The sequence below is a fragment of the Rhodamnia argentea genome, chromosome 1 (genome assembly GCF_020921035.1).
Source record: "Rhodamnia argentea isolate NSW1041297 chromosome 1, ASM2092103v1, whole genome shotgun sequence".
Taxonomy (NCBI): Eukaryota; Viridiplantae; Streptophyta; class Magnoliopsida; order Myrtales; family Myrtaceae; genus Rhodamnia; species Rhodamnia argentea.
Window position 1 is genome coordinate 27,491,200 of NC_063150.1, and position 24,848 is coordinate 27,516,047.

The 24,848-nt window shown below is 38.3% G+C and overlaps 1 protein-coding gene and 1 pseudogene across 1 annotated transcript; both read right to left on the reverse strand.

The window, feature by feature from the left end:
* Positions 1-11,645: 11,645 nt before the first annotated feature.
* On the reverse strand, positions 11,646-12,402 carry LOC115751807 (nuclear transcription factor Y subunit B-4-like). The gene has a single exon (XM_030689815.2). The coding sequence runs from the start codon at positions 12,353-12,355 to the stop codon at positions 11,801-11,803; it is 555 nt and encodes a 184-aa protein (XP_030545675.1). The 5' UTR covers positions 12,356-12,402; the 3' UTR covers positions 11,646-11,800.
* An 8,376-nt stretch (positions 12,403-20,778) lies between these two features.
* Positions 20,779-24,572, reverse strand: LOC115751801 (annotated as a pseudogene).
* Between the last annotated feature and the right edge of the window lie 276 nt (positions 24,573-24,848).

The following is a 24,848-nucleotide window of genomic DNA, read 5'->3' on the forward strand; positions in this document are numbered from 1 at the left end:
AAATTTGTATGAGGAGTACACCGAGGTTCACCATAGGAACCATATGTGCTGTTTGTACCAGTGTGTGTGGAGACATAGGACCACCCGTGGGACGGTTGGTGTACCGTTACCATGCCGTTTACCTTCGAGGTTTGGGCCATTGGATAGGGCCGCTTGCACCCTCCATATACGGCGCGGGTAGCCGCACTAGCAGCGCAAGTAGCAGTGGAGGCCAGCAGTAGAGGACGAGGATGGGGGATAGGATTGTACAGGCGGGTCTTTTGTTGTGACGACATGGTAGGGACCTTTTGATGTGGTCATCGGATGTACATATGGCATGTGATGGTGATGGTGGAGCACGTTGTTGGTGCTAGTTAGATGGGAGTAGAGGATACCCTTTTGTGTAGCCTCTCGGTCGTTTCCTTTTGTTGAAAGATGATGTAAACACGAATGAAATGAAATCGGGTGTTTATGGTATCGGGTGCCCTTGTAATGTGTGATGAATGCGTCTATTACGGGTTAGATGAAACTCTATTGGCCATCCTCTTTTAGGTGCGTGTCTATTTCTTGCTTGCACCGATGATGGCCTTCTATTTTTGGTTTTGTCTTCCACATGCGCCGTCTTATATATAAGTAGTAAAAGATTAACGGAGCCGCTTAGCTAGTAAGTGATGACCCGGGATGTTACACATTTATATGATGTATTAGCTAACATACGCGTGCTGAATGTAAGTAGCTTTTGAGAAGGGCTGGCTAGAAATTGGATGTAGAATATCGTAGCTACATCAACAAGCTTCCATTGGTTGCTTGAATTGAAGCATATATAGATTTCTTTTTAGGCTAGTGCTTTTTTCCCCCAAGCTTTGCAAGGACTTCTATAATTTTGTTTAGTTCCTCTCTAATTAGTTAACCGTATAGTTAAGTAAACATAGAAATTAGTGAAAAATTGTCCAAATGGTCTTAAATCTATTGCACTTTTGTCAATTCAGTTCCCTAAATCTTTTAGTTTTGCTAGTTGAGTGTAAACATTTTTATTTTTTTACCAATTGAGTCCATCAGGCCAATTTTTGGATGGAAATGACGAAAATGCCGGATGTATTATGTAAGAAAGCGCTCTTGACAAACATCTGAAATAGCTTAAAATCATTGTAGCATGTGTAGAATAGAAGTAATATTATAGATTCCAATCTTGCCACTAGAGCATAGGTTTCATCATAGTCAATTCCCTCTCCTTGAGAATATCCATTTGCTACAAGTGTTCCTTATTTTTTGTTACCTTTCCCTTATCATTCAATTTGTTTCTGAACACCAATTTTGTTCCAATGATTGAATGATTCTTTAGTCTAGGTACGAGCTCCCAAACTTCACTGATTTTGAATTGATGCAGCTCAAGTTGCATTACTTCTATCCAGCTTTCATTAGTAAGAGCTTCTTATATTCCTTTTGGCTCTATTTCGGATATATGTGCTAGGCCACTTATAGCACTTTAAACTTGGACTTGGTTCTAATCCATTATTCTATACTTCCAATAACAAGATCCTTTAGATGGATGGATCTATGCTTCCAGTTCTTGCTGAATCTAACATCTTGCTTTTCCTCTAAAGAAGTATCTTGGTTCATGTCCTCGGATCATCCATCTTTCTGCCTATCGTTAAGGTTATGAGTACCCTTAGAAGTTGTATTATGTTCAGATGTTAGATTCCACTTGGATGATAAATCATTCATGATGACTTCAGAGCCATCTTCTCGAGCATTTTTTGCATCACCAAACTTCACATTCATTGATTATTCAACTGTTCTTGAGTTTTTGTTGAAAACTCTATATGCGTTGCTTGAAGTAGAATATCCAAGAAATATTTGTTCTTCTAACCTTTCATAGAACTTACCCGGATGATCATTTGAATTTTTAGAATGAAGCATTTACATCCAAATACATGAAAGTATGAAATACTTGATTTTCGACCTTAGTAAAGTTCATAGGGGGTTTTCTCAATCAACGATCTTAAGAAAACTCGATATATAATCTAACATGCAGTAGAAATAGTCTCAGCCAAGAAATAAGGTGAAATTTTACTTTCAATTAAAAGAGTTTGAGCCATTTGTTGTAAGGAGCCTTTTTTCCTTTCAACTACCCTATTTTTTTTCAGGGGTATAAGGAGAAGAAAATTTATTTTAAAAGTCATTTTTATCATAAAAATTTAAAAAGTCTTTGACTTTCAAATTCTCCCTTGTGATCGGTTTTGATACTAGAAATAGAGTAGCCTTTTTCATTCTAAACTTTTTTTGTAAAACTTTCAATGTATGAAAAGGGATCATTCTTATGATCTAGAAAGCAAACCCAGGTGAATCTTGTATAATCATCTACCGTTACTAGACAATATTGTTTACCTTCAATACTTTGGCTTCGAGTCGATCCAAAGACATCCATGTATAGAAACTACGAGGCATGGTTAGTGGTAACTTGATTTATTGATTTGAAAGAATTCCTTACCTATTTACCCAAGGGTGCAGATAGAACATCCTCAAATTTAACATCTAGAATTCCTCTCATAAACTTTTTGGAGGAAAGCTTTGAGATTTGCTTATAGCTTATATGTCCCAGCTTCTTGTGTCACAACTCAGATTCATCTTTGATAGATACTAGGCACTAGAAGACCTCAAATGTTGTGTCCAAAAGGTACATGTTTTCATGTCTTCGCCCTGTAAAAGAATAATTGTTGTCCTAACTGGTTCCTGAGCATTTATCTTCTAAAAAGAAAATCTTGAATCCAATATCACATAATTGACTTATATTAGTCAGATTGTAATTCAGTCCATTAACCAAAGATACATTGTTGATGATAAGGTTGTTGATCTTCACAACTCCTTCGTCTATGATCATTCCCTTATTATTGCTACCAAACAATATACGTCCACCATCAAATTTGATTAATTTGATGAATCTCTTTGAGTTCCTAGTCATGTGTCTCGAACACCCGCTATCAAGGTACCCCTTTTTTCTTCTTTTATTTGGTATCTGCAAATGTTAAACACATTCAAGTATTCTTTGGTACCCAAACCTATTTGGGTCATTTTGGGTTAGAAGTTTTTGTCAATCTTAGAATATTTTGAATAGGTCTCTGGACCTTAGGACAATAATTTCTGAAATGAATCTTATCACCACATTTTGAGCACTTAAAAGACTTGCCCCTCAGATCTTATAAAATGTTTTTGAAAGTGGTTCCTACAAGCATGTTTCAACGGTCTTTTCTAAGTCTGTCTTTTGCGTTTAAAAAATCATTTTTCAAATCCTTTTCCTTGTCAAGACTTAGTGCAAACAATATGTTCTAGAGTTTTTGAGCCAAAGGAAAACTTTTTGTTGATATCTAGAATTTCCTTTTTCAAAGACACGGTTTCCTTTTTCGAAGATTCATTTTCTAGTTTTAAAGAGACGTTTTCTTTTGAAATCAACTCTGATTTATCTTTGACTGGAACAAACTCGTTTTGTAAAAAGTTGATTTTATAGTTTTGAGAAATATCCTGTTGATTTAGCCGAGTATTCTTCTTTTTCAAATCTGAAATTTTCTTGAGAGTAACTTTATAATCTAAACATAATTCATCAATATATTCAGATACCTCAAAAGGAATATCAGAATGAGTTACCTCGGTTTTGTCATCTGAATCTGAGATTGCCATTAAACAAATGTTTGCATACTTTGCATCGCTTTCTTCACATTCTGTATCACTCCAAATTTATGCCTTCAAAGCTTTTTTGGATTTCTCATCTCTTCCTTTCTTCTTTAGAAGAGGACAATTTGATTTGACGTGTCCTTTTTTTTTATTCGAAGCAAATCACGTATGTGCTTTCATCTTTGTTATTGTAAGATCTTCTTTGATCATACTCCTTCTTGCCTTTGAAATTTCTTCCTCTCTTTGCCATGCTTCTTAACTTTGTAACCATGAGTGCAAGTTCCTCACCGTCTTCGTCTTCAGAGTCCGAAACATCGGAATTAGTGTTTATTTCTAGGCAATTGATTTCTTACCTCTTGAATTTGCTTCTTCATTGATTCTTTCATCTTCGTAAGATTGAAGGGTTCCAATGAATTCGTCAACAGACAATGGCATGATTCTTTGAGTTTCTCAAATGTACATTTTGATGTGATTCTATTTTTTTGACAGTCCTCTCAAAGTGTGTTGACCTTCATAGGTCCGGACATTGGTTTCCCTTGATGGGTAAGACCACTCACTGTTTCGGTGAATCTATCGAACATTTCTTTTACTGTTTCTTCATACTTCATCTTAAAAACTTCGTATTGGCCAAGGAGAATGATGATTTTGGTTTTCTTAACTCTGTCGGTTCCCTAGTAGGTCACATGGAGCTTGTCCCATATTGTCTTTGAAGAAGGACAATCTGCAATACGATTATATTCAGTGGAAGATACCACTATAAAATGGGTAAATAGCGTTAGCATCTAGAGCATCTCTTTTTGCTAAATCGGTCGTAGAGAAAGCGGTAGTGGGAGCAGTATTGTTGTTGTTGTCCCCTACGTTAGAATTTGCACCACCCGATGTATTTGCAGTGGGATCAACTCCTCCTTGTACAACATCCCATATTAGTGGATCTTGACATCTGAAAAATGCCTCGAATTTATTCTACCAATCAATGTACTCCTTTCCATCAAAGTAGGGAGGCTTGGGGCTCCTTCAATAAATATTGGAAAAAAATTGCTAGCCATGAAGATTATTAGCTCAGAAGTAATAACACTTTAAAATAAAGAGCACCAATCTTTGATACCAATTGTTATAGTTAGTGTTGTCACATAGAGGGGACGAATAGGTGATTATAAAAACTTGTTTGAAAAGTGCTACGGATTTAAAAGAAATAAGCTCAGAATTTAGTTCAGAGTTTGATCAACAACAAGTTTTGAGATGACTTGAGAATCCGCCTATGCGCAATTCAACTATCACAAGTAAAGTAAAGAGAGTTAAAGGGATAGCGAATTTGCATCGAGAGTTTATAGTGATTCGACTTTATTCAAGCCTACATCCGCTTCTTCACGATGATAGCCAATTGGCTGAATTCCACTAGTGAACTGCTCATTGGTTACAATTCGGTGATGATTCTAGAGTCAATAGACTTCCCATCTAACACTCACTCACTTGGATAAGAACTTCTAAGTATTACAGTATTTGGATCGAGAATATATGAAGGATGTTGAAACTTTTTTGACCTTTAGAATTATAGATTCTAGACTCTCGTTTTTCTTTTCAGTCTTGAGGTCTCCTTTTATACTCCTCCACCTTCAAACTAGCCTTTACAAGGTCTTCAAAAGATCACTCTCCAAATTTCCCACTTGGGCGAGATTGTATACAAAGAATTTCGCAGCCATTGAGATTACCAAAATTAAAATATCCTATTAGACTAGACGCCTATACAATCGTGATTAGGTGCTTGAGACCTTAGCACTCACTCTTAGTCTCCCAAAATTTGGCTAGGGACCTAGCGCCCACTCTTGGGTAACCCACTACCGAGTCTAGGATCATGGCAGCCAGGCCCAGATCCCTTGCGCCATCATCAATTTTTTTTTTCATTTTCATATTATTATTTAGGAGATCAAATTGATAAATGATTTGTATGAATTATTCGATAACACGACAAATTACCATTTTTTTCATTAAATTAGTTAAGCGAGGAAAATATCTGAAAAGAAAATTAGCGTTCAAAGCCATGATATTTAAGTATACGACTTTGTAGAAGGTTTTGTTAAATCTTTTTAAAGGTCGAGAGGGCGACACAAAGTTAAAAAACTGATGACAATGCTTTGAAGGTTAATGAACATTTCATTACTTTATTTGAACAAAAAGTTCATTAGATTTTTGAAATATTTGAGTGCATTGTAATTAAGAAAAATCAATTAGGAAGATTATTTTGCTAGCTTCAAGAGGGGGAAAATGAGTAGGAGATGGCGCATAAGTTGTTCGCGGAGCTTGACATCGAAAGATTTGTTGACATTGTAATTTTGGCCGGACGAATATATATCGTGAAAAGCATATACGAGCGTTCTACGAGCCTTGTTAATAATATTGACTATTTCAAAATATTTTTCCGGCTCATCACTGCTTAAAACGGACACTGATTTCCTGGGTTGTGTACTGAAATCCTAATGTTATTGTAACTCAACAAAAATCTGCTTTTAGCTACTCACACGAAGCCACTGTTAGCTTTTGATTGGAACGTTTATCTCGCTTTTACAGCTTGTGTTTTTAACTCAAGGTCATTGCCACGCCTCTTAGCTCATCCATCACAGGTCTCCTCTACATCAATGAGGATAAATAGACTGGTGTACATCCGCACGATGATAGCCATTTCTTAACATCATAATAAAGGCTTCACAAGCTCTGTCATAATAGGACTTCATGTCCTCTCAACTTATAGAGAACCGTCTCGTGAGGTAGAACATCTGGCTAACTCCAGAGTCTCATACACATATTTATGCAAGGAAATTGCTCTGTGGCGAATAGGCCGTGGCAAAGACCTTTATCACGTGGCATCAATGACATACAAATCATGACAACATGACAATAGCCACTAGCATTACAATTAATTGTCCTTTCTCATGCATTTAATGATAAGCAAATAATTACGTGCACCTCAATATATATATATATATATATATATAAAATCTCATTCTTTCCTTGCTAAGCCATCATCCTTTAATTGGAAGCTATAGGTAGGTATAAAATCTCATTCTTTCCTTGCTAAGCCATCATCCTTTAATTGGAAGCTATAGGTAGGTAAACGATAACCTAGGAATCAATACTTAGTAATCGACAATTCGAAATGGAGACTTAGGAACCGGCAACCTTGAGTCGACATTTTAGTCCACAAATCGACGACCTTGGATGTTCCGCGAAAGTTATCAAGCATTAGGAGAAACTCAACTTGATAAATTTTTAACCTACCACGTGTCTAATACGTAAATTGGAACATAACAATCTCTATTTCTTATCGCCACACTATATAAACGATCCAAGAGCAAATATTTATGTTTTTAACCCTAATGGAATCCCTTTCAAAAAACTACGTACATGAAAAATACATTTTGAATCTTCCGCACACTGCAACATTGTAACCCAACTGGAATTCCACTTGTGACATTTATCGTCTTCTTTCTTTTAAGGTATTATTAATTGATGTAGGAATTTTCAGATGTCACAATGCTCCTGAAAGGTCGACCTGAAAACTCAAGTCCCAAGCACTCGGGCTCGGTTCCCCGAGACCCGGTGAATGGGCTCGACACACCGGTCGAGCCTAGTCCACAGTAGCTGTGCTCAGGACCTCAACGCCCAAGCCAAGAATCGCAAGGGCTGATCCTGGGTCTCCCTAGGTTGGGCTTGAGACCCTAATTGCCGGACATGGATCCCCCTAAGTCGGACCTAAGGTTTTTCCCGAGAATTTTCTTCAAATGTGTGTTTCATAATTTTTCTACAATAGATATTGAAAAATGACTTCTATATTTTCTGCAAAATACAGCCAAATGCATGAACATGTTTCTTGCCATATATTTCAACAAAATGTTGGGAAATATGTGAACGAATGAGAACACATGAAATCATACTCCGAGGCGTGATAACGCTCTCTTTAAGGAATTATTTGACCCACCAATATAATAGAGTCTCGGAATGAGAATATCATATAGCAATTTTGATATTTCTCCAAGAACTCTCTTGAGAAACAATAGCTGTATATCTTTTAAAAAATACGAAAATGTATAGTAGAGTCTAACCCACTTGCTCATTTCTCTATTTGAAATACTATAATAGTCTCTAACTAATAAAGTATCTTGCACTCTTCCATCTTTCGTCCGTGGGATTCTGAAAAGGCATTTTTTGTTTGTTTTACAAACAAATTTCAACACAAAATTTATCTATGCTATGCCTCTATATCTATATACTATACACAAACCAAGCTTTAAATCAGATTTCCATCTCAGCTTTTTGGAAAAATCTTATAATTGTCCATCCTATATATAAATATACTAAATTGAACTATAATAGGTTGTCGTTATGACGGGAAAATGGAAAACTTGAAAAGTTGAGATATATATGACTTACGGTGTTAATATACGCTTATCTTATTTCCATCTAAAATTTGTTCGCTAAACGACCAACTTTTCGAGCATCTTCTCTATAATTACAAATTTCACGCATTTCCGAATTGTTGAATTATTGTAGTTAATCAGTCTCATCTTCTAGAATGATTCATGTCTGCAAACATAATCACTTTACATATTCATAAATTTTTGTGCTCTTTTTGCTAATATCCATCTATCAATCTATATTTTTTTACATCATTTTGTGTCACTTATTTAGCCTTCCCTAATTACACCTATATTATATAACGGAGAGTAAAAATCTGATGGCATAATCATAATTAAGCACATCTTTATATCTAGTCACTTTCTCCACTTTAAAAGACAATCGCCCATTAGTAAACCTGTCAAAATGGGTCATAAACTCATTTCTTAATCAATTTATGATGGGTTGAGTTGTTAAAGGAATTCGTTATACTCAATAGATGGGTTATAATTGGGTTTAACCACAATATTAGTTTTAAATAGCTTATAAATGGATCGTAAATTAGTCATAAATGGATCTACAACTTACTTAAATAGAAATCACGTGTATAACTCTCTCTTCATACTCTTTTGACCTCACTCAATATTGCGATCACTCACTTCACACTCTCACCTCAGTTTGGATATGATTTTTCTTGGATTGGATTAAATATAAAAATATTTTAATAACATGGATTGGAGTCGGATATGCTTGATTAAATTTTCATTACACTAAATGGTCATAAGCGGATTAAATGGGTCTATTTAGGTCGGATCATTTATGACCCGACACAAGTCCGACCCGACCTAACCGTTTGATTGGGCTACCCATGAGAACTAGTAAAGAACATTTTGATCTTGTTCACAATAATTATAAACTAGGAGCAATTACAAGTAATCTGACCAGCGCTCGTGCCGCTTGCTTGAAATCCAGTTATCAAAATGTTGAAAATGACAGCTCCATCAGTTAGGAAGGTGCTTGTCTATCTATCTATTTAAAAATTTTCCAGCGGACCAACAAAGTGAAAATAATAACTGCAAAGTATCCTACAGTTATCTCCTGCTCCCAAACTGTTGTCTTCTCCAAAATTTGAAGTGCTTGTTCTATCTTTTCATTTATTAAGGTTGGCTTGAAACAGAAAGTTAGTGTTTAAGTCGTGTGATCCGATGACTGCACATGGATTTTGTTAAGGAAGCACAGCACTTCGACCAAGTAATGTATCATGATATTCGACCAAATAGTTTTCGCGTGAGATTTTGGCCTCAAAGTCACACCTCGACCTAGTCCTCGACCAAGACGAGAGAAGCTCGGCCTACATCTCGACTTAAGGAAAAGTTTAAATTCCTAAGATCTATAATGGAAATGCGATTTTACATGTCAATATTTATTAGTCTTGAATGATTTCAAGAGTGTTTAACTTAAAGATGAGTGAAAGTGTACGGATCGAACAATTAACAAAAATTTTAAAGTAAAAAATAGAAGTAACCTTAAAAAATATGAAAGGAAAGATTCACTTTACACTATGCGGTAGATCAGAGAGCTCAGGGGCATGGCTGGGTCCATGCCTAATTTATGCTGCCTAGAGTATGTGTTATTTTATGGGACTACATGCAATTATGAATGATATTCACTGAACTTTGGCATACTTTTCATTCACTACTAGACTTTAATATGTGCTTCGCAAATTGAGCTTTCCATATTGTATTAATCTCACGCCAAAACCAGCTTCAAGATTTCTCCTTTTTCTCTCTCGCTCGGCGTCTAACTCACTTGCTTTTGCATCATAGAAAAGATTGTGCATCTTGTACTTTCTGAAAAATGCTTTTGTTGGAAAAACTTAACGACACCGAGTCCAAACAAAAATGGTGAAAAATCATGATCTTCCTATATGCACATAAGATTAGAGCGAGTTGGATATCGTCGAGAATCTCTTTGAAAAAGATACACCCGATGACACGATTTTTGATGTCTAGAAAATAGGCTTGAATAGCACGGAGCAACTACCAAAGTGGTGATCGCTGAGTACAATTAGGTTGAGAAAGAAACACTGCCAAAGCTTAACTAGTGAACACCCATGATATTCATCCCAATATTAATTGGGTTAAGTACATAAGACATATCCATTGTTAATTAAGTGATGAGACCCAGATGCCGTACCCATAAAATATCTGCTTAGCTAGACTCACCTTGATGGAATTTTGCTTTTCTTCTTTTCTAGAAAAAACTGGGTATTTGGAGATGGTTCTCTATGTCAATGGTAAGCCAAAAGGTGGCCAGTGGTGGCCACTGCCTTCTTTTGTTGAGTTCGACTCAAAAAGTTCTTGTATGAAAATAACTTTTAACCCAAAGTTGGATTGGACATTCGCTTCGACCAAATCATGAATCAACCAATGGGAAAGAGGGAAGAACCAAAAAAAAAATTTGTCTTGGCGTTCTTCTATACAAAACACCAAATTATTCCACCCATCAAGAAACTCAAAAGACACATCAAAGAATTATTCTTTCCACAAGGAAGTCTCTGCAACACCGTACGGACAGGAACGTGGGATTGGCTAATCCTTCCTTGGGTCTCTCCTTTTGTCCCCCGTTCAACTAGGACATCATCAAATTTTTTTTATGCTCAAGCAACCCCAGCTCTTTAGTTCTTCTTTTCCTTTTTCGAAATCAGAAAAATACTACAGCCCTTATCAAGTTCGAAAAGAGAAACTCTCAACAGTTGGAATGATTCCTGTAAGTACAATACGCCTTGCTTTAAGAGGAAACCATCCGCTATAATATGAACAGAAGAAACCCTAGGAACCCTAACCTCGCTAATTAATCTAAATATTGCCCATGTCCCCATGTAGGAATTAAACTCACTTGTCCTCTTCTTTCCAAGCTGAGTGTTTTTATATAAATGCTGGTTTTCTTATTCTAATCTTCAATGAGTTTGTCGTTTGCCCAACTAACGTTGATTAGTGGCCCCCAACAGGCCCCAGAGATTGGGGGTTAAACCCTAACCCCAGACAGAGATATGTTAACCTCTAGTCAAACATATAACTAGGACAGAATGCTCAAGAGAGTTCGAAGTTTGCTGTGAATAATGGAACCCTAGACAGGGACTTCATGACTATTGTATACAGTGCCGGTGACGGCTGAGTACGATTCGTGGCTTGTCCCCACGCATAAAAGGAGCGAACTCGAAATATATTAGCTATAAAAATACTTAGTTATGCTTTAGACAGGAACAACCCATTGTGTATAATGGGTAAATTTAGATATTTTATGGGTTATGTATATGCCTCTCTTCTTTTTCAGCTCTAGAGAAAATGAGGATGAAAGTGACTTACTGACCTTATGTGTGTGTGAATCTTCTTCTGCAAAGTCGGGTTGAATGAGGGAAAGATTCCGGGGCACAAGTCTTTGGTAACAGCAGCCTAAGCATCAGAGCATTTAGCAAAACTTTCCAGATCCAGATTCGCAAATCGCCAAATCCCCAAAGCTTTCCCTTGCAATCAGGGATTTCCCAGCTGAGAGATGAGGGCAATTGACCACTTGAGCAGCTATGGAATCGGAAGCAAAACTCAACTCAACAAGCTCTCTCTTGATCAGTACCAGATTTTGGATCCAAAACAAGACACAACACCAGACAAAAAGAAAATGAAAAAATCAATCAATAACCTTGTTCATCAACTCAGATAGTCGCGATCCTGTTAAAATTAGCAGGAACTAATTAAGAACAGCTTCAAAGTGGCCTCGAAGAAGAGCCGAAATTCCTCCTCTGATCTGACGCATCAAAACTCAAGAACGAACTCGAAGCTTCTTCCGCTCGGTTATCGCTATGATGCTGATGACCAATAGCCGCATGTGAAGATTGCTCTTGCCAGTGATGATGATCTCTCACTAACCCTTCGCTGCCGCCGCTCGCGGCCTTCTCTTGATTCACTCTCTCCCCTTCTATTTCCCGATATCTATGCAAGTAGCTCCTCAAAGCGCCCGCATAGTCATCGAATCCTAGGGTTTGCATCGCCCAGCAGATGTCGTCGCCGTTCACGGTCTTCCTCCTCTCCTTCCGGCACTTGTCGGACGCCTCGCTCGTGACGAAGCTAATGAACTCCGACACGCACTCCTGCATCGTCTCCTTCGCCTCCTTGGAGACCTTGGCGTTCGACGGCAGGTTCTGTTTCATGATCCGGCCGACGTTCGCTATCGGAAGCAGCCGGTCTTGCTCCTTGAGCCGCCCGTCGTCGTCGCCGGGGGCATTATTGGCCACCCCGAGGTTGTTATTGCTCTCCTCCATCTTTCTGCAGATACAAAAGAAAGTACACAAAGAATCCTGTTGGAGATAGACTTGAGGTTTCGAGGTCAAAGGTTTTTACCCTGTATATAAACATAGACATTATACGCATACGTCCGATTAAAATAGGATTCGTCATATGAAGGTTGTGCTTTCTTGTGTCTTTTTTGCGCGATGTGGCATGTGACGGTGCCGAACCAAGTCAGCATCACTGACAAATTGTGTGTTTGGACTTGGTCCGCTCTTATGGTGATGTAGACACAGCCCTAGATGGTAATACTATAACCACCAAATGAAATAATCACAATTAAACAAGGTTTTAAATTTTCCATTTGGCTGTCTAAAGAGGGCAGTGTGATTTGATGGGATTTTTAGTGCAAGCACACTCCCCCGGCTTTCATCTATTGTGTCCACCAATGAGCTGAGACTAGAAAAGCTCCAATAATTACGAACATTAAGAGCACCAATTAGACACGAGAAAAGAAAGGCAAAAAAACTAAAAAGCTCGAGACTTTCTTGAGTAATATCCTTTGTCCATCAGACTAAGTCAATCATATTTCACGATTACATGAAATTTGTGAAAAGAGCCGTTAATTGATTGACGGGATCTATTAAAATTTTCATAAAGTGACATAGATCTGAAAGATTTATGAAATGCAGTTGATTCTTTCCAGTGATATGAATTATTAATAGATTGAGACCACTAGATTTTTTTTTTAAGAGAACGCAGCGTCACCCAGTAACTACTTATTATACAGTAGTCTATTTTGTGGTTACTCTTGATTTGCGCCACCTAATACCACCACGATAGAATCTAATATACTTTTCTAATCGGGAGGGCGTTTAGGGTTGGATTCGTGGAAGTTAGCTGCCTAATGATCTCGTGATATAGCTAGTTTAGGCGTCATTTGCCATTAGAAATTGACTAGTATGGGATGGCCGTTGTTGAATTGTGCCCGAGAAAGGTGGTCCAGCAGTTCCAGCGAGGAAGCAAGCATCCGGGAATCCATTTTTTGGATCAAAATGGAGCAGCCCCCTTTACTTTAGTTGGATCCACTATGCTATATCAATAGCACCACCCAAAGCCAATCACTGTTGTAAAGTGACTAAAGTAGTCATGTTGTTGATTCTTTTTTTCACTTTGGAATTCAAGTAAGAAAGACTACCTTTTCTTTTCTAGAACAGTTAGTGTTAGTCCCACAAAATTTCATATAGTATCAAAACAAAATGTCCTGAGTTCAAATCTTTCCAAACTCCTATTTGCCTCTCTAATCACATATTTCCGCTCTTTAGACTAAGGCCAAAAATCCATCCTTTGTTCTTTTACCTTCAACTAGAAGACGGGTTTCTGATTTTGGTAATTTTTATGATGAAAGTCTCATAATTGTATTCAATTTTTGGGTCATTTAATTCTAATTTAAGGGGAAAAGCCAAAATGGAAAAAAAAAATACTCTTGGGAACAAAATCAAATATTAGGCATTACATTGCATTACCTCTAACCAGACAACTTATCTTTATAATAATCTTTCTTTGTGGTCGGATATCTTTATTATAATCAGCTAATAAAAAATTACGAGAATTTGTCTAAGACAACTTGCCAAATGGTGCGTTTAATTTACCTTGAATTAAGCAGATCCACAATGCTGGAGACCGCCATATCAACTGCTTTCCATTAAACTTATCAAACACCTATTTAATTAGCTAATTAGTTCTTGCTAAATAAAAAAAACAAGCGACTCCACTTCCACGAGAATGTACGGAGCAGTCTAATTCGGGGTTGTTTGTGTGGGAGACCGAGAAGGGATTTCAATGGTACATAGTTAAGACTAAAACCGAAGACAAAACAAACAGAATCATATTCATCAAGCAGAAAAGATTCCACAAGATTCTCCCCCTGTTCTCATCAATCCAATGACCCTTTTGATTTTTCTTTTGTCCGTTTCCCTCTAAATCATCATTAAAAAAATCTAAAAATAATTCAACACATTGTGGGCAACCACCCAATTACGTTGGCAGTAGTGCTAGGAGTTATATGAAAAACATTTATAAAAAAAAAACAATTGTTAAGTTGTAAATAGAATGGATATGTCTAAGTCTTAATGACCTTTTGGTCATATGTGGCTTTTCATGGGCATTTTCATTTATCTTTTCTTCTCATGGACAAAAATGGCTGAATGAGACTTTAGTAAGGTACGTGAGAAGCTTCCTTCCCCCAATAAGAGGAAAAAGCTCCAAGAAAAAAGTGACGCTATGGTGAAAAGAAGTACTTGGAGAAACGAAAGTTAGAGCCATCAATCCAAAAGCAAACTACTTAGATTTTAGATTCTCTATGGCATTTTAGGGTGCGCGTAGTAGCATTTCTGTTCTAGAAATCAACTTTTATCCAAAAGTTGATTTTTCTACTTTTTCTTCCGATTTTCACTTCTAAAGAGAAGTGATTTTTTTTTTCACTTTTTCAAGTGACTTCAAAACTACTTTTAGAGGAAAAAAAAATGGTCCGGAGGTAAAAAAAAATGAAGTTACGCAACCAAATGGATCTCTACTCCAGAAGTTATGTCATCATACGGTTTTCTGCATCAGAAGTATTGTCATATTACCATTTAGTTTTATTTTGCCCATTTTGGCCCGGATTTAACGCCATTTTGTTGATTATTGGAAAATTTTGTTCCTAAATACTAAAATTAAAGGGAGAGGGAAAAAAAAGAAAAGGCTTCCTGTATTAGAATGAGAATTTCGTTATTTACGTAGAGTCTCGCACAAGCAACGACCGCGAAAGATAATATTTTCACAAGAGGTCTTCTCCACATGCATCAGATGTTGGGGTTATGTGTGAAAGGACTAGAGTAGGGTCACGACCTTTACGGATGTTACCCAAAGGTATTAATTTCATATTATATGAGACCAATAACATAGAACAACCCCCCCCCTCCCCCCCACAACCAAACAAAACCCAATCTTTTTAATAATATACCTACATAGGTCACTATCCAATACATCATTTTCCTAAATTTCGTGACATATGAAGTTTTATTTTTTTATTTTTTTGGGTTAATACCACGAAAAACCTCAAACTTGTACACATGTGATAAATTTGTCCAACATTATTTTTTTTTTACCACCAAAAACCTAAAAATGGTACACTTATAACAAATTTACTCCAAACTACTTTTTTAACCACTAAAAACCCTAAACTAGTATAACCGTGACAAATTCACCCCAAACTAATTTTTTTACCACACATGTGATAAATTTACCTATGTTAGTTTTCGTTAAAATGAGATAATACCATTAAAAATCCCAAATTGATACACCTGTAATAAATAGAGGGTAACATATACACCTTACATACGTATCATCCAACTCAGCAATTTGATGGGAAAATTTAACGGAAACTAACGGAGGGTAAATTTGTCACAACTATACTAGTTTGGGGTAAATTTGTCATAAATATACCAGTTTGGATTTTTTGTGGTCAAAAAATAGTTTTGAATAAATTTATCACAGGTGCACCGGTTTAGTATTTTTGGTAGTATTAAACCTTATTTTTAAAACCAAAAAAAATAAGGGAAATGAGTAATTTGAAAATTTTCCTAAAAACGGTAGCTTATATGGCTTATAAGCATGAAAAAGCAAAAAGTATTTTCATCGTCCTAGAAAATATTGTGACATAAATTGTTATTGGTAATGAAAACTTTCTCCGTTAATTAATTATTTCAACTAATACAAGCGATCGTTTTTAAAAAAATGTTTTTCAAGTAATTTATTTTTCGCAGAACAAACCGAGCCTGAATGGCGGGCCAAATGAAAACAAAATGAAAGGAAAGGTATGGGAGGAAGAGATGTGGAATCATGCCCTCATGCATGGGAGATTCTCTCCCGCTTCTGCTTCCCTCTTGGATTCTTCGTAAGTTTTCAAGCGGAATTTGTGGAACTTTTTAAGAAGACTCCAAAACGATCCACTCAGAAGTCATCTGGTCTTTTTTGCCTTTTTATCTTTTGCATTATTCCGATGCTCTTGTCCTTCTGCTTGTCGAAACCTTAGTGGATCTTCCACGACCCTCGGACGACTTGTTTGTCCTCATTTGATGTGATATGATATGGATTCTATTATTTGGCTCCACAACTTAGTTAATTGTGGAGTCACAGTGGGGACAAAACTCGTGTAGGATTCGAAGTAGGGTTGTTCTTTATATGCGTAATAGGAACGATCGAGATCTTATGCTTCAAGAAGCGAGAGGTCTCACCTTTTAATTCCTATTGTCCTCGTCTAAAAGGGTTGGTCTTAAATCGGATTGAGAAGGAAGACGGAGTCTGATGCGCGAAAATTGACATTTTGTATTTGTGTCAATTCAATTCTAAATCTTTCAATTGTGTCAATTTAGTCCTACACCTTTTACGTTTGTGCCAATTTAATCATAAATCTTTCTATTGTGCCAATCTCATCATAAACATTTTGTATTTATATTAATTCAGTCTTAAACATTTCAATTGTATCGGTTTAATCTCAAACCTTTTGCATTTGTGACAATTGGGTCCATCCCGTTATTTTGGCTTGAAATTGCTGATATGAATACCGATCGTCCTATGTGGCATGGCCGGCGCTCACGTGAACAATTTTTTTAAAATATTCTTAAATACTTTTTAGTTTTTCAGTATTTTTTTTTTGTTCTTCTATTTTTTTTACTTTGTTTTGTTTTTGGCCAGAGGGCTGGCGATCCTTGGCCAATGCTGGTGATGGTCACTGGCCCTATGTCCCAAAACAAGAATTTTGAAGTAAAGAAAAAAAACCCAAAAAAAATCATTATAAAATAAATATATATATATTTAAAAGTGTCCACGTCAATGCCGGCAAGGGCCGCGTAGGAAGAATGACGTCCACAGCAGCGATTTTAGGCCAAAATTAGCCGGATCAACTCAATTGACACGAACACAAAAAGCTTAGGACTAAATTGGTACAAACACAAAAGGTCCACGACTAAATTTGTACAATTAAAAGGTTTGTGACTGAATTGACATCAATGCAAAAGATTTGAGATTAAATTGACAGAATCGAAAGGTTTTTAGAGCTAAATTGGCGCTAATACAAAATGTTTAGGACTATATTAGCATAATTGAAAGGTTTAAGATTGAATCGGCATTAACGTAGAAGGTTTAGGACTTTTTGGACACTCCTCCCTTGAAAAGTATCTCATTGTACTGGTGTAGTATTATCAGCAATCGGAAGAGGATAATTTCCACACAAAAAAAGAAAAAGAACAAAAAAAGGTTTTTTTTTGTCGTCTTGTTGTGGCCACAAGGATACAAATGAAGCCCGTAGTTTGTTCTTTTAAGCCTCGGCAGACCAAGTTCTTGTGGCCTTTGGACTGATGCAGCTAAGCACCCAAGAAGGAAACCAGTGCGCGGACGCAATCGATCGCACGGCAGAAGGCAAGATGCCAACAACTCTGTCACCCTCGTTCCTCCCTTTGCCTTAGGTGGAACGAACCTAGATGGGTACCAAACTTCAAGCCGCCCGAACACGAAACTACACGCGTTGCACTATCGGTTCGCCCTCCTAACCTTCCCATAGAAATCCTTATGATCGCAGCATCCTCGAAAGTTACAGGAATTTGCTAGGCCAGCCAATCGATTTCAACACTATCACTCTCTCGGTAGTACGACGGACAGCACGCTCGCTTTGCATCCATATGGACATTCCACGGCCATCGATAAACCTCTGACAGGAATTGATCCATGAAAACACTCGTCGCTTTGGTTTTCTGTGCGGTCATGTTAGGGTCCCACAAACTCGATGCAACTCCACACCGCTGCCAATCCCCGTGCCCTCATTCCAATCACACGAACCTCCGAGATCGCCTGCGGTCCTGACACCGGCTCGACCTATGGGCCTTGGCTCATTTGTCCACACCAGGAGGAGCAGAAAGAACAATTCACAACCAAATGGGTCCAAGTTCACCTCATCGAGCCACATCCACGTCCACACTCACGCACCATGCCTCCCAATGGTCCACCCAATTCACCAGTAGCTAGCATTGAGCAACCCAGAGTCACAACTACGTCTACAAGCAGAGAGAGAGAGAAAGAGAGGACTCAGGGTAAGACCAGGCTACCTAGCTAGCGAGGTTGCTTCTTTCCGTTGCTTCGTTCTTTTCGGCTTTATCTGCGTGGCTAGCGATAACGCTTCGACTGCAAGCACAAGCTCATGTTTTTGGGGTGACTTGACTCTTCCGGTTGGTGAATTGGCTGCGGTTTTTCTCATTCATTTAGTAGAAGTTTTAGAGTACATAGGTTGTGCTTCCAAGCAACCTAAAACAATAGGGGGATACAAGACCCAATTCGAAGGTAGTGATGATTTCGTGTGTTGCTTGCTTGAGGATTGGTGGACGTGGGTGGGGAACACATGGAAAGAAAAGGAATGTCCAGAAGGAATGGGCTGGTCTTTGAGAGGAGTAATGGGCTCACAGGTGGCTTGTGGATGTGGATGTGGCTTGATGAGGTGAACTTGGACCCATTTGGTTTGACAACGACCCAAAGAGGCCCATATGTCGAGCTGGCATCGGGGAACGGCCGGTGATGGTGGAGCCGGGCTCGGAGGTTCCAGTGATTGGGAGGAGGGTGGCGGGTTCTGGTGGCGGTACGGAGTTGCGTCGTGTTTTTACGTGTGTGTTCATCCAACGCAACGGCACCAAATGACATTACAGACGAGTGTTTTCCACAGACCAATTCCTATTGGGGTTAATTAACTTTGACGGCCGTTGGGAGAGATTTAGTAATGTCCATTCAGATGAAAATGCGAGAAAACCGCACCTTCCACGTTCTACCACAGAGCAATGGTGTCGGGATTTGATTGGCTGGACCGACAAAATTCACATTTCTTTTGAGGATTTCAAGATCAAAGTATTCTCAGTATTTGGGCTTCTGTTGCCCAAAGCAAACTCAGCTGTCAAGATCAAAGTATTCTCGGCTGGATAATTCCGTCTTGGTGCTGAGCTGCATTTGTCCAAAGGCCGTGAGAACTTGGTCGTACGATGGAGCTTTTCAATTTACTCGCCTTTTGACACTTTTAAAAGAACAAACACTTGTAGCTTCCTTGTCCATAGACAAAGCGGATTCGTGATTGTCTTTCATTCTAAAGCATAACCTGTATCCATGAGCTTCATATTCGCCTAAAGTTCGCTTTTAGAAATATAGCTATCCCTACCCCCTCACGTCAATCCACGTGCATTATTTTCATTTTCCCTTTGCAGCTTTTCAATTTACTTACCTTTCGACACTTTTAGACTATTTTCTTTTTATTATTATCCATAGAGATGAGTATGGACACCTGGCTATCTGGAGACCTATGAATTATCTTGATAATCCAACGAAACGAATGAGAAAAACCTAACCACATTAGTACAACATTTGATTATCATGTATTTTGCCGGAGAAATCGCGAGAGAGAAATCGCTTACTATCATGAGCAGGCTAGAGACCCCGACGACCATGCTCGGGGACCCCACGCCTGAGCCGAGGATGACTTCGGGATTATACTGAAGACTTTTTTTCAAAAGTATGTTCCATAACTTTCATGTAATCGATGTTGAAAAATGCCTTCTATATTGTCTGCAATATCCAGCCAAACATAGAAAAATGCAAATGATTTCCTCTAAAAATGCTCTTCGGAAACGTTCATCTGTACAATGCATCTTGATCCATGTACTATACCCGAAGCAAGCTTCAAACCAGATTTCCATCTCAAATTTTCGCAAATATATATATGGAAAAGTTGGAATCATTAACTTATAACCTCATTAGTCTCATCTTCTAGAATGATTCATGTCTTTAAACATAATCAACAGTAATCTGTTTTTGGATTCTTTTTGCTAGTATCTATACAACGCGTGCTTGTAGGATTTAATCTGTTAAAGAAGCATGAGCACTACGACCAAGTAATGTGCCATTGGATTCGACCGAATAATTTTTACATGAGATTTTGACATCAAAGACATGCATCGACCCAGGAGTCCTCAACCGAGAACTCAATCGAGAAGAGAGAAGCTCGACTCAAAGTTAATTGCTTCCTCTGCCAAGAAAGTTCAGGAGTTGGATAATTTGAGATGCTCCCTTCAGTGCTAAGTTTGTTCTGTCTCGTTGTAACTCTACCATGGAATGTTGTGCGTATTATTTCAAACATGTTTCAGAACTGCAGCACCTCAAAATGTAGGATCTTAAAGCAAATAAAGGTTTTTTGAAGACACAAAGAGGAGATGCTCTCCATGATGAGTTTGAGTTGTCTCAATCCCTGAAAGATTCTAATGGAGATACAGACAGAGGAATTTACAAAATAAGATAAGAACAGAAGTAGATAGAGTTGCAAGAAAGGAACCAGGAGCAGTACAATGTGATGTTGATTACCTTCTCAAGCGTTTCATCAATAGCTTCATCACTCAACTTCTCTCACTGAACTCGAGCTTCTGCCAACTCCCTCATTGCCGAAGACCTTGAAAGCCTCCTTTAGAGCCTACAGAAGAGCAGAGAATTTTGACATTAAGCATAAACACGGGAGGCCCAGAGGCGGAACCAGCAGCAGCAGCATACCTCATGAAAAAGACTCTGGTTCTGGAAACAGTCCTCAACATATGCTAGTTACTTATCATGTAATTCTCTCACTTTCCTCACAAAAACCTGCAAAACGTGCATGTTTATCAGCTTCCTTTCAATATTCAGCCTCCATCCAAAATTAGGATATGAAAAAAATAGGTAGGATTACTTGTTCTTGCAGACCAACAACATCCTTCTTCTCATCCTGCAAGAGAAACACGGTGATCGGATCACCACATTAAAGAAATGACTGTTCATCAGGATCTTTAAGCAGATTAAAGCACAATGATGGAACTATGCTTAGCAGCAATCTCTATTCTACTTTCATAGGCCAGAGAGTGAATTCAGGTAGTGGAGTATCCAAGACACTAATAAGCAATGGTGCAACTGGATGCTTTGACGGCTAGTATCAGTGGTCTTAGCTCAGTCTCCCATTCCAAACTCAAAGCAAATGTTGCATGCACCAGTTAAGTATGCATGCTTATTTAAGGAATATGGAAACTCTATATAGGATGTGCCAAATTCATCATAGAAGTTCAAATGGGAGCATGCATCAGATGACCTCTAATCACCTCTTAAATCCACTTTCTTGTGACCAATTTAACGACAGTAACCAAAGTGGTTAACCATAAAGTGTCTTCTTTTTTATTCCAAACAAGACGCCTATCAACACACATCCAAATGCATATGTGCGTTTGTGATATGCAATTGACAAAAAATCTACAAGTCTGTCACGTCATTGTGTTGACTTGTACACTTCTTATGATTGTACTACAGATGAAGTGCCTTGTCAGACCCTAGTGTCCAATATCTACTGGTGAAAAACAATTTAGCAAAGTGAAACAAGCTATCCTTCGAAATAGACAATTTCCAAAGATTCGCGAAGTTTCTATGCCTCATGAAGTCCTATGAAAGATTCGACCAAGAAAAAAAATTCCTATGAAAGCATGTACTTCAGCAGTTTGAAAAGCTACAAGAGTACAAGAAACAAATTAAATGTGCATACTTTCTTGTTGCTTCCTTCATCTTCAGCTTGTTTGACCAAGGCTGTACCTTCAGCGGTAACATGCTGCGCCATACGACAAAAGTAAGTTCGAGAAAACAGCATCTACTTCTTAGGAAAAAGCAAAAAAAAAAGCACATTCTGCAGTTAATGACCTGTTTAAAGATATTTGCAACAGGATCCAAGCCCCTAGGTATTTAAGAAAACAGCCTGAACATTCTTGACAAATCCTCCACCTAAAAAGCAAACATTCGAATCAGTAATAACGCACCTTCCTTTACAAAAATTCGCAATACCAAATGGAAATATAATAAGCAAAGAAAAACCAAGCACCTTATCATCCCTAAGCAATGCACGACACCCAGAATGCTCTTTTTCAAGTAGTTGGTTTGCATAGACAGACAGTAATTCATGTTGAACTTTCTGCGGAAATCAGGAAGTAAAATTTGCAAATTAGTGTTGATAGACTAAATAATAATGATGCACAGCAACTTCATGCAGAATTGTCATTCCAAAGGTTACACCAATTTCCAACCTCAAGTAACTTTGGCTCACTACTTGGATGCGGGTAGTGAGAAACCCTGTCCCCCTCACATTTTAGACACTCTTCAGCATGTGATGGCCAATGAGATGGATTAATATCATTAAAGACAATCAAGTACGACATATCAGGCAAAAGGTGTAAAGTCTAAGCATTGCCTCCAGCATGTAATCTGGACAAGAGTCTTCCAGTATCCAATTCGAAGCCTTCCTAGAATAATAAGCAGCAGTATCTTCAAGCAGTGATGCTTCAAAGTCACCTTCATATCGATCCATTTGCCCCATCCCAATCTCAACAAATATATCCAAAAGCTTCTTCAGCAAAGCGCAGTCAATTTGCTTTCCCTCACGTTCTTGATCAATCTAATCAAAATTAAAACCAGTCATAACAACTAATGAGGTTTCTAGAATTAAGAAACCTCTCAAGGATCAGAGGGTTTGGATACAATCATACCAGAGAGATAGCAGCACTCCTGCCTTTTGCATATAACTCCCTGTATACCTGAAAACATCATCAGTGAAGTGCAATGAGATAATTGTCAACACAAATGGAAAAAGCCGGCATCATTAATCTGCAGTCAGCATAATTCAGGCATATCCGAACCATGAACTCTTCTGCAGATGATCAGCAGAAAGAGGACATCACACATAAGAGGTCACAGGTGACGTACCAGACCACGAAGGCAAGTCAGGCCAACTTCATTACGGGGCAGCCACGATATTCGAGGAACGAAGTACCAGTCCAGATAACGGAAGAAATGACATAGCCACCTAACTATCACCTTATGGTTTCCCCACCTTGTCACAAGTTCTCTCAGCAGAAACTCATCATGATTCTCCCTCAATGAAGGCAATACCTAAATCAAAGAAAGACCATGAAGTCAATGGAAATAGAATACTCGAGAATCCAAAGGACATGTTGTCCACAGTGAAGAGTATGCATTACAACATTGAAAGGGTTAATTATGAAACTTCTAAGCCTTATATTATCAGAGAAGGATGTCCATGTCATGAATACTACCATCTGACTTTCAACTGTCAGAGTGATCAAGTACTAAAAGATAGTTGCTACCTCTTAACAGAAAGCTTTCATATAGCATTACAAAAGGTCAACAAGGGCTTCATAAGTACACTGATTCATTTGTTATCTTCCATCAGAAAAATCGATAAATCAACCAGAACAATTATATCAGACTCATAGAAAGGAACTATTTGGTGTGATAGAACACACTTCTTCGTGGATATTGTGTATTCCAATGAGTCTTAGTTGTTTCTCTCATGTCCCCCAAGGAGGCGGAATTCAAATTTGCTCACTTCACTGTATAGCTCAAAGCTTCTTTATAACTGCCATATAACTCGAAAGTTACTGGTCATTAGTGTCGCACTTTCTCAGAGAACAAGTTCCGGTCTTTTCACTTGAAAGATGAATCGCCATCACAACAGAAAATTTGATGCCATTCTTGCTACAAAATTTTTTGCGGTCGAGAACTTCTGAACTGTGACGAATCTTTCACAATCACCAAACCTCAATCGTTGAGCCAAATGCCCACTGACACTTCAAAACTAGCATTAATTTTGAGGAACATCTCACCCGGGTATTCTTTTAACACACATTCATGGCAACCCTTTGTGCCCGTACGCGATACTATAAACAGATGGAGTTGCAATTTCTCAAATGAAGGAGAGCACAAACAAAGCGATTACTAATAATCTCACCACTGAATTGATGTACTCTTCAATGGATTCTCTGTACTTGTCATAGAGCTGCTGGGAGTAGTCATGAGGAGGCCTCTGAGTACACATATTGAAAACCGCTCTGCAAAATAACATCAAAGAAGTCAAACAGCAGTCGACAGACGATGAGACCATGCAGCTCTCGGCGGGGAGGGCGTGCACGGGACAAAGAGCAGAGCACGGAGGCGAGATACCCGTAGGGCTTTATGTAGTCCTCGGCGCTGAATTGAGGCTCGGGAAGCCCTTCGAGGAGCTTCGTGATACCCTCGTGCACAAACTTCCATCCTTGTTCCAGGTCGATCGTCTCCGTGCTCTCCATCCTCCTAGAGCCGCAACCCGACTCTCGAATCCTATGCAGGAAGAACCAACAACTCCTAGACGGCATAGGGAGAGGAAGAAGAGCGGCCCGATTCGTGGAACAGTGAAACAGACCGGCTCCGGCTCCAGCGACAACGACGACGACGAAGACTAGAACAAACTCGCAAGGACAGAGACATCAGTCGGAAAATCGCTATACTGTCATTTTAGTAGGACCCGTTCATTAAAGCCATCGGCTTCATATCACGTGAAAAAAATCTAATTTAAAAGCTTAAAATAATAGGTTAAAAAAAGAAACAACATTAATTAATTACTTA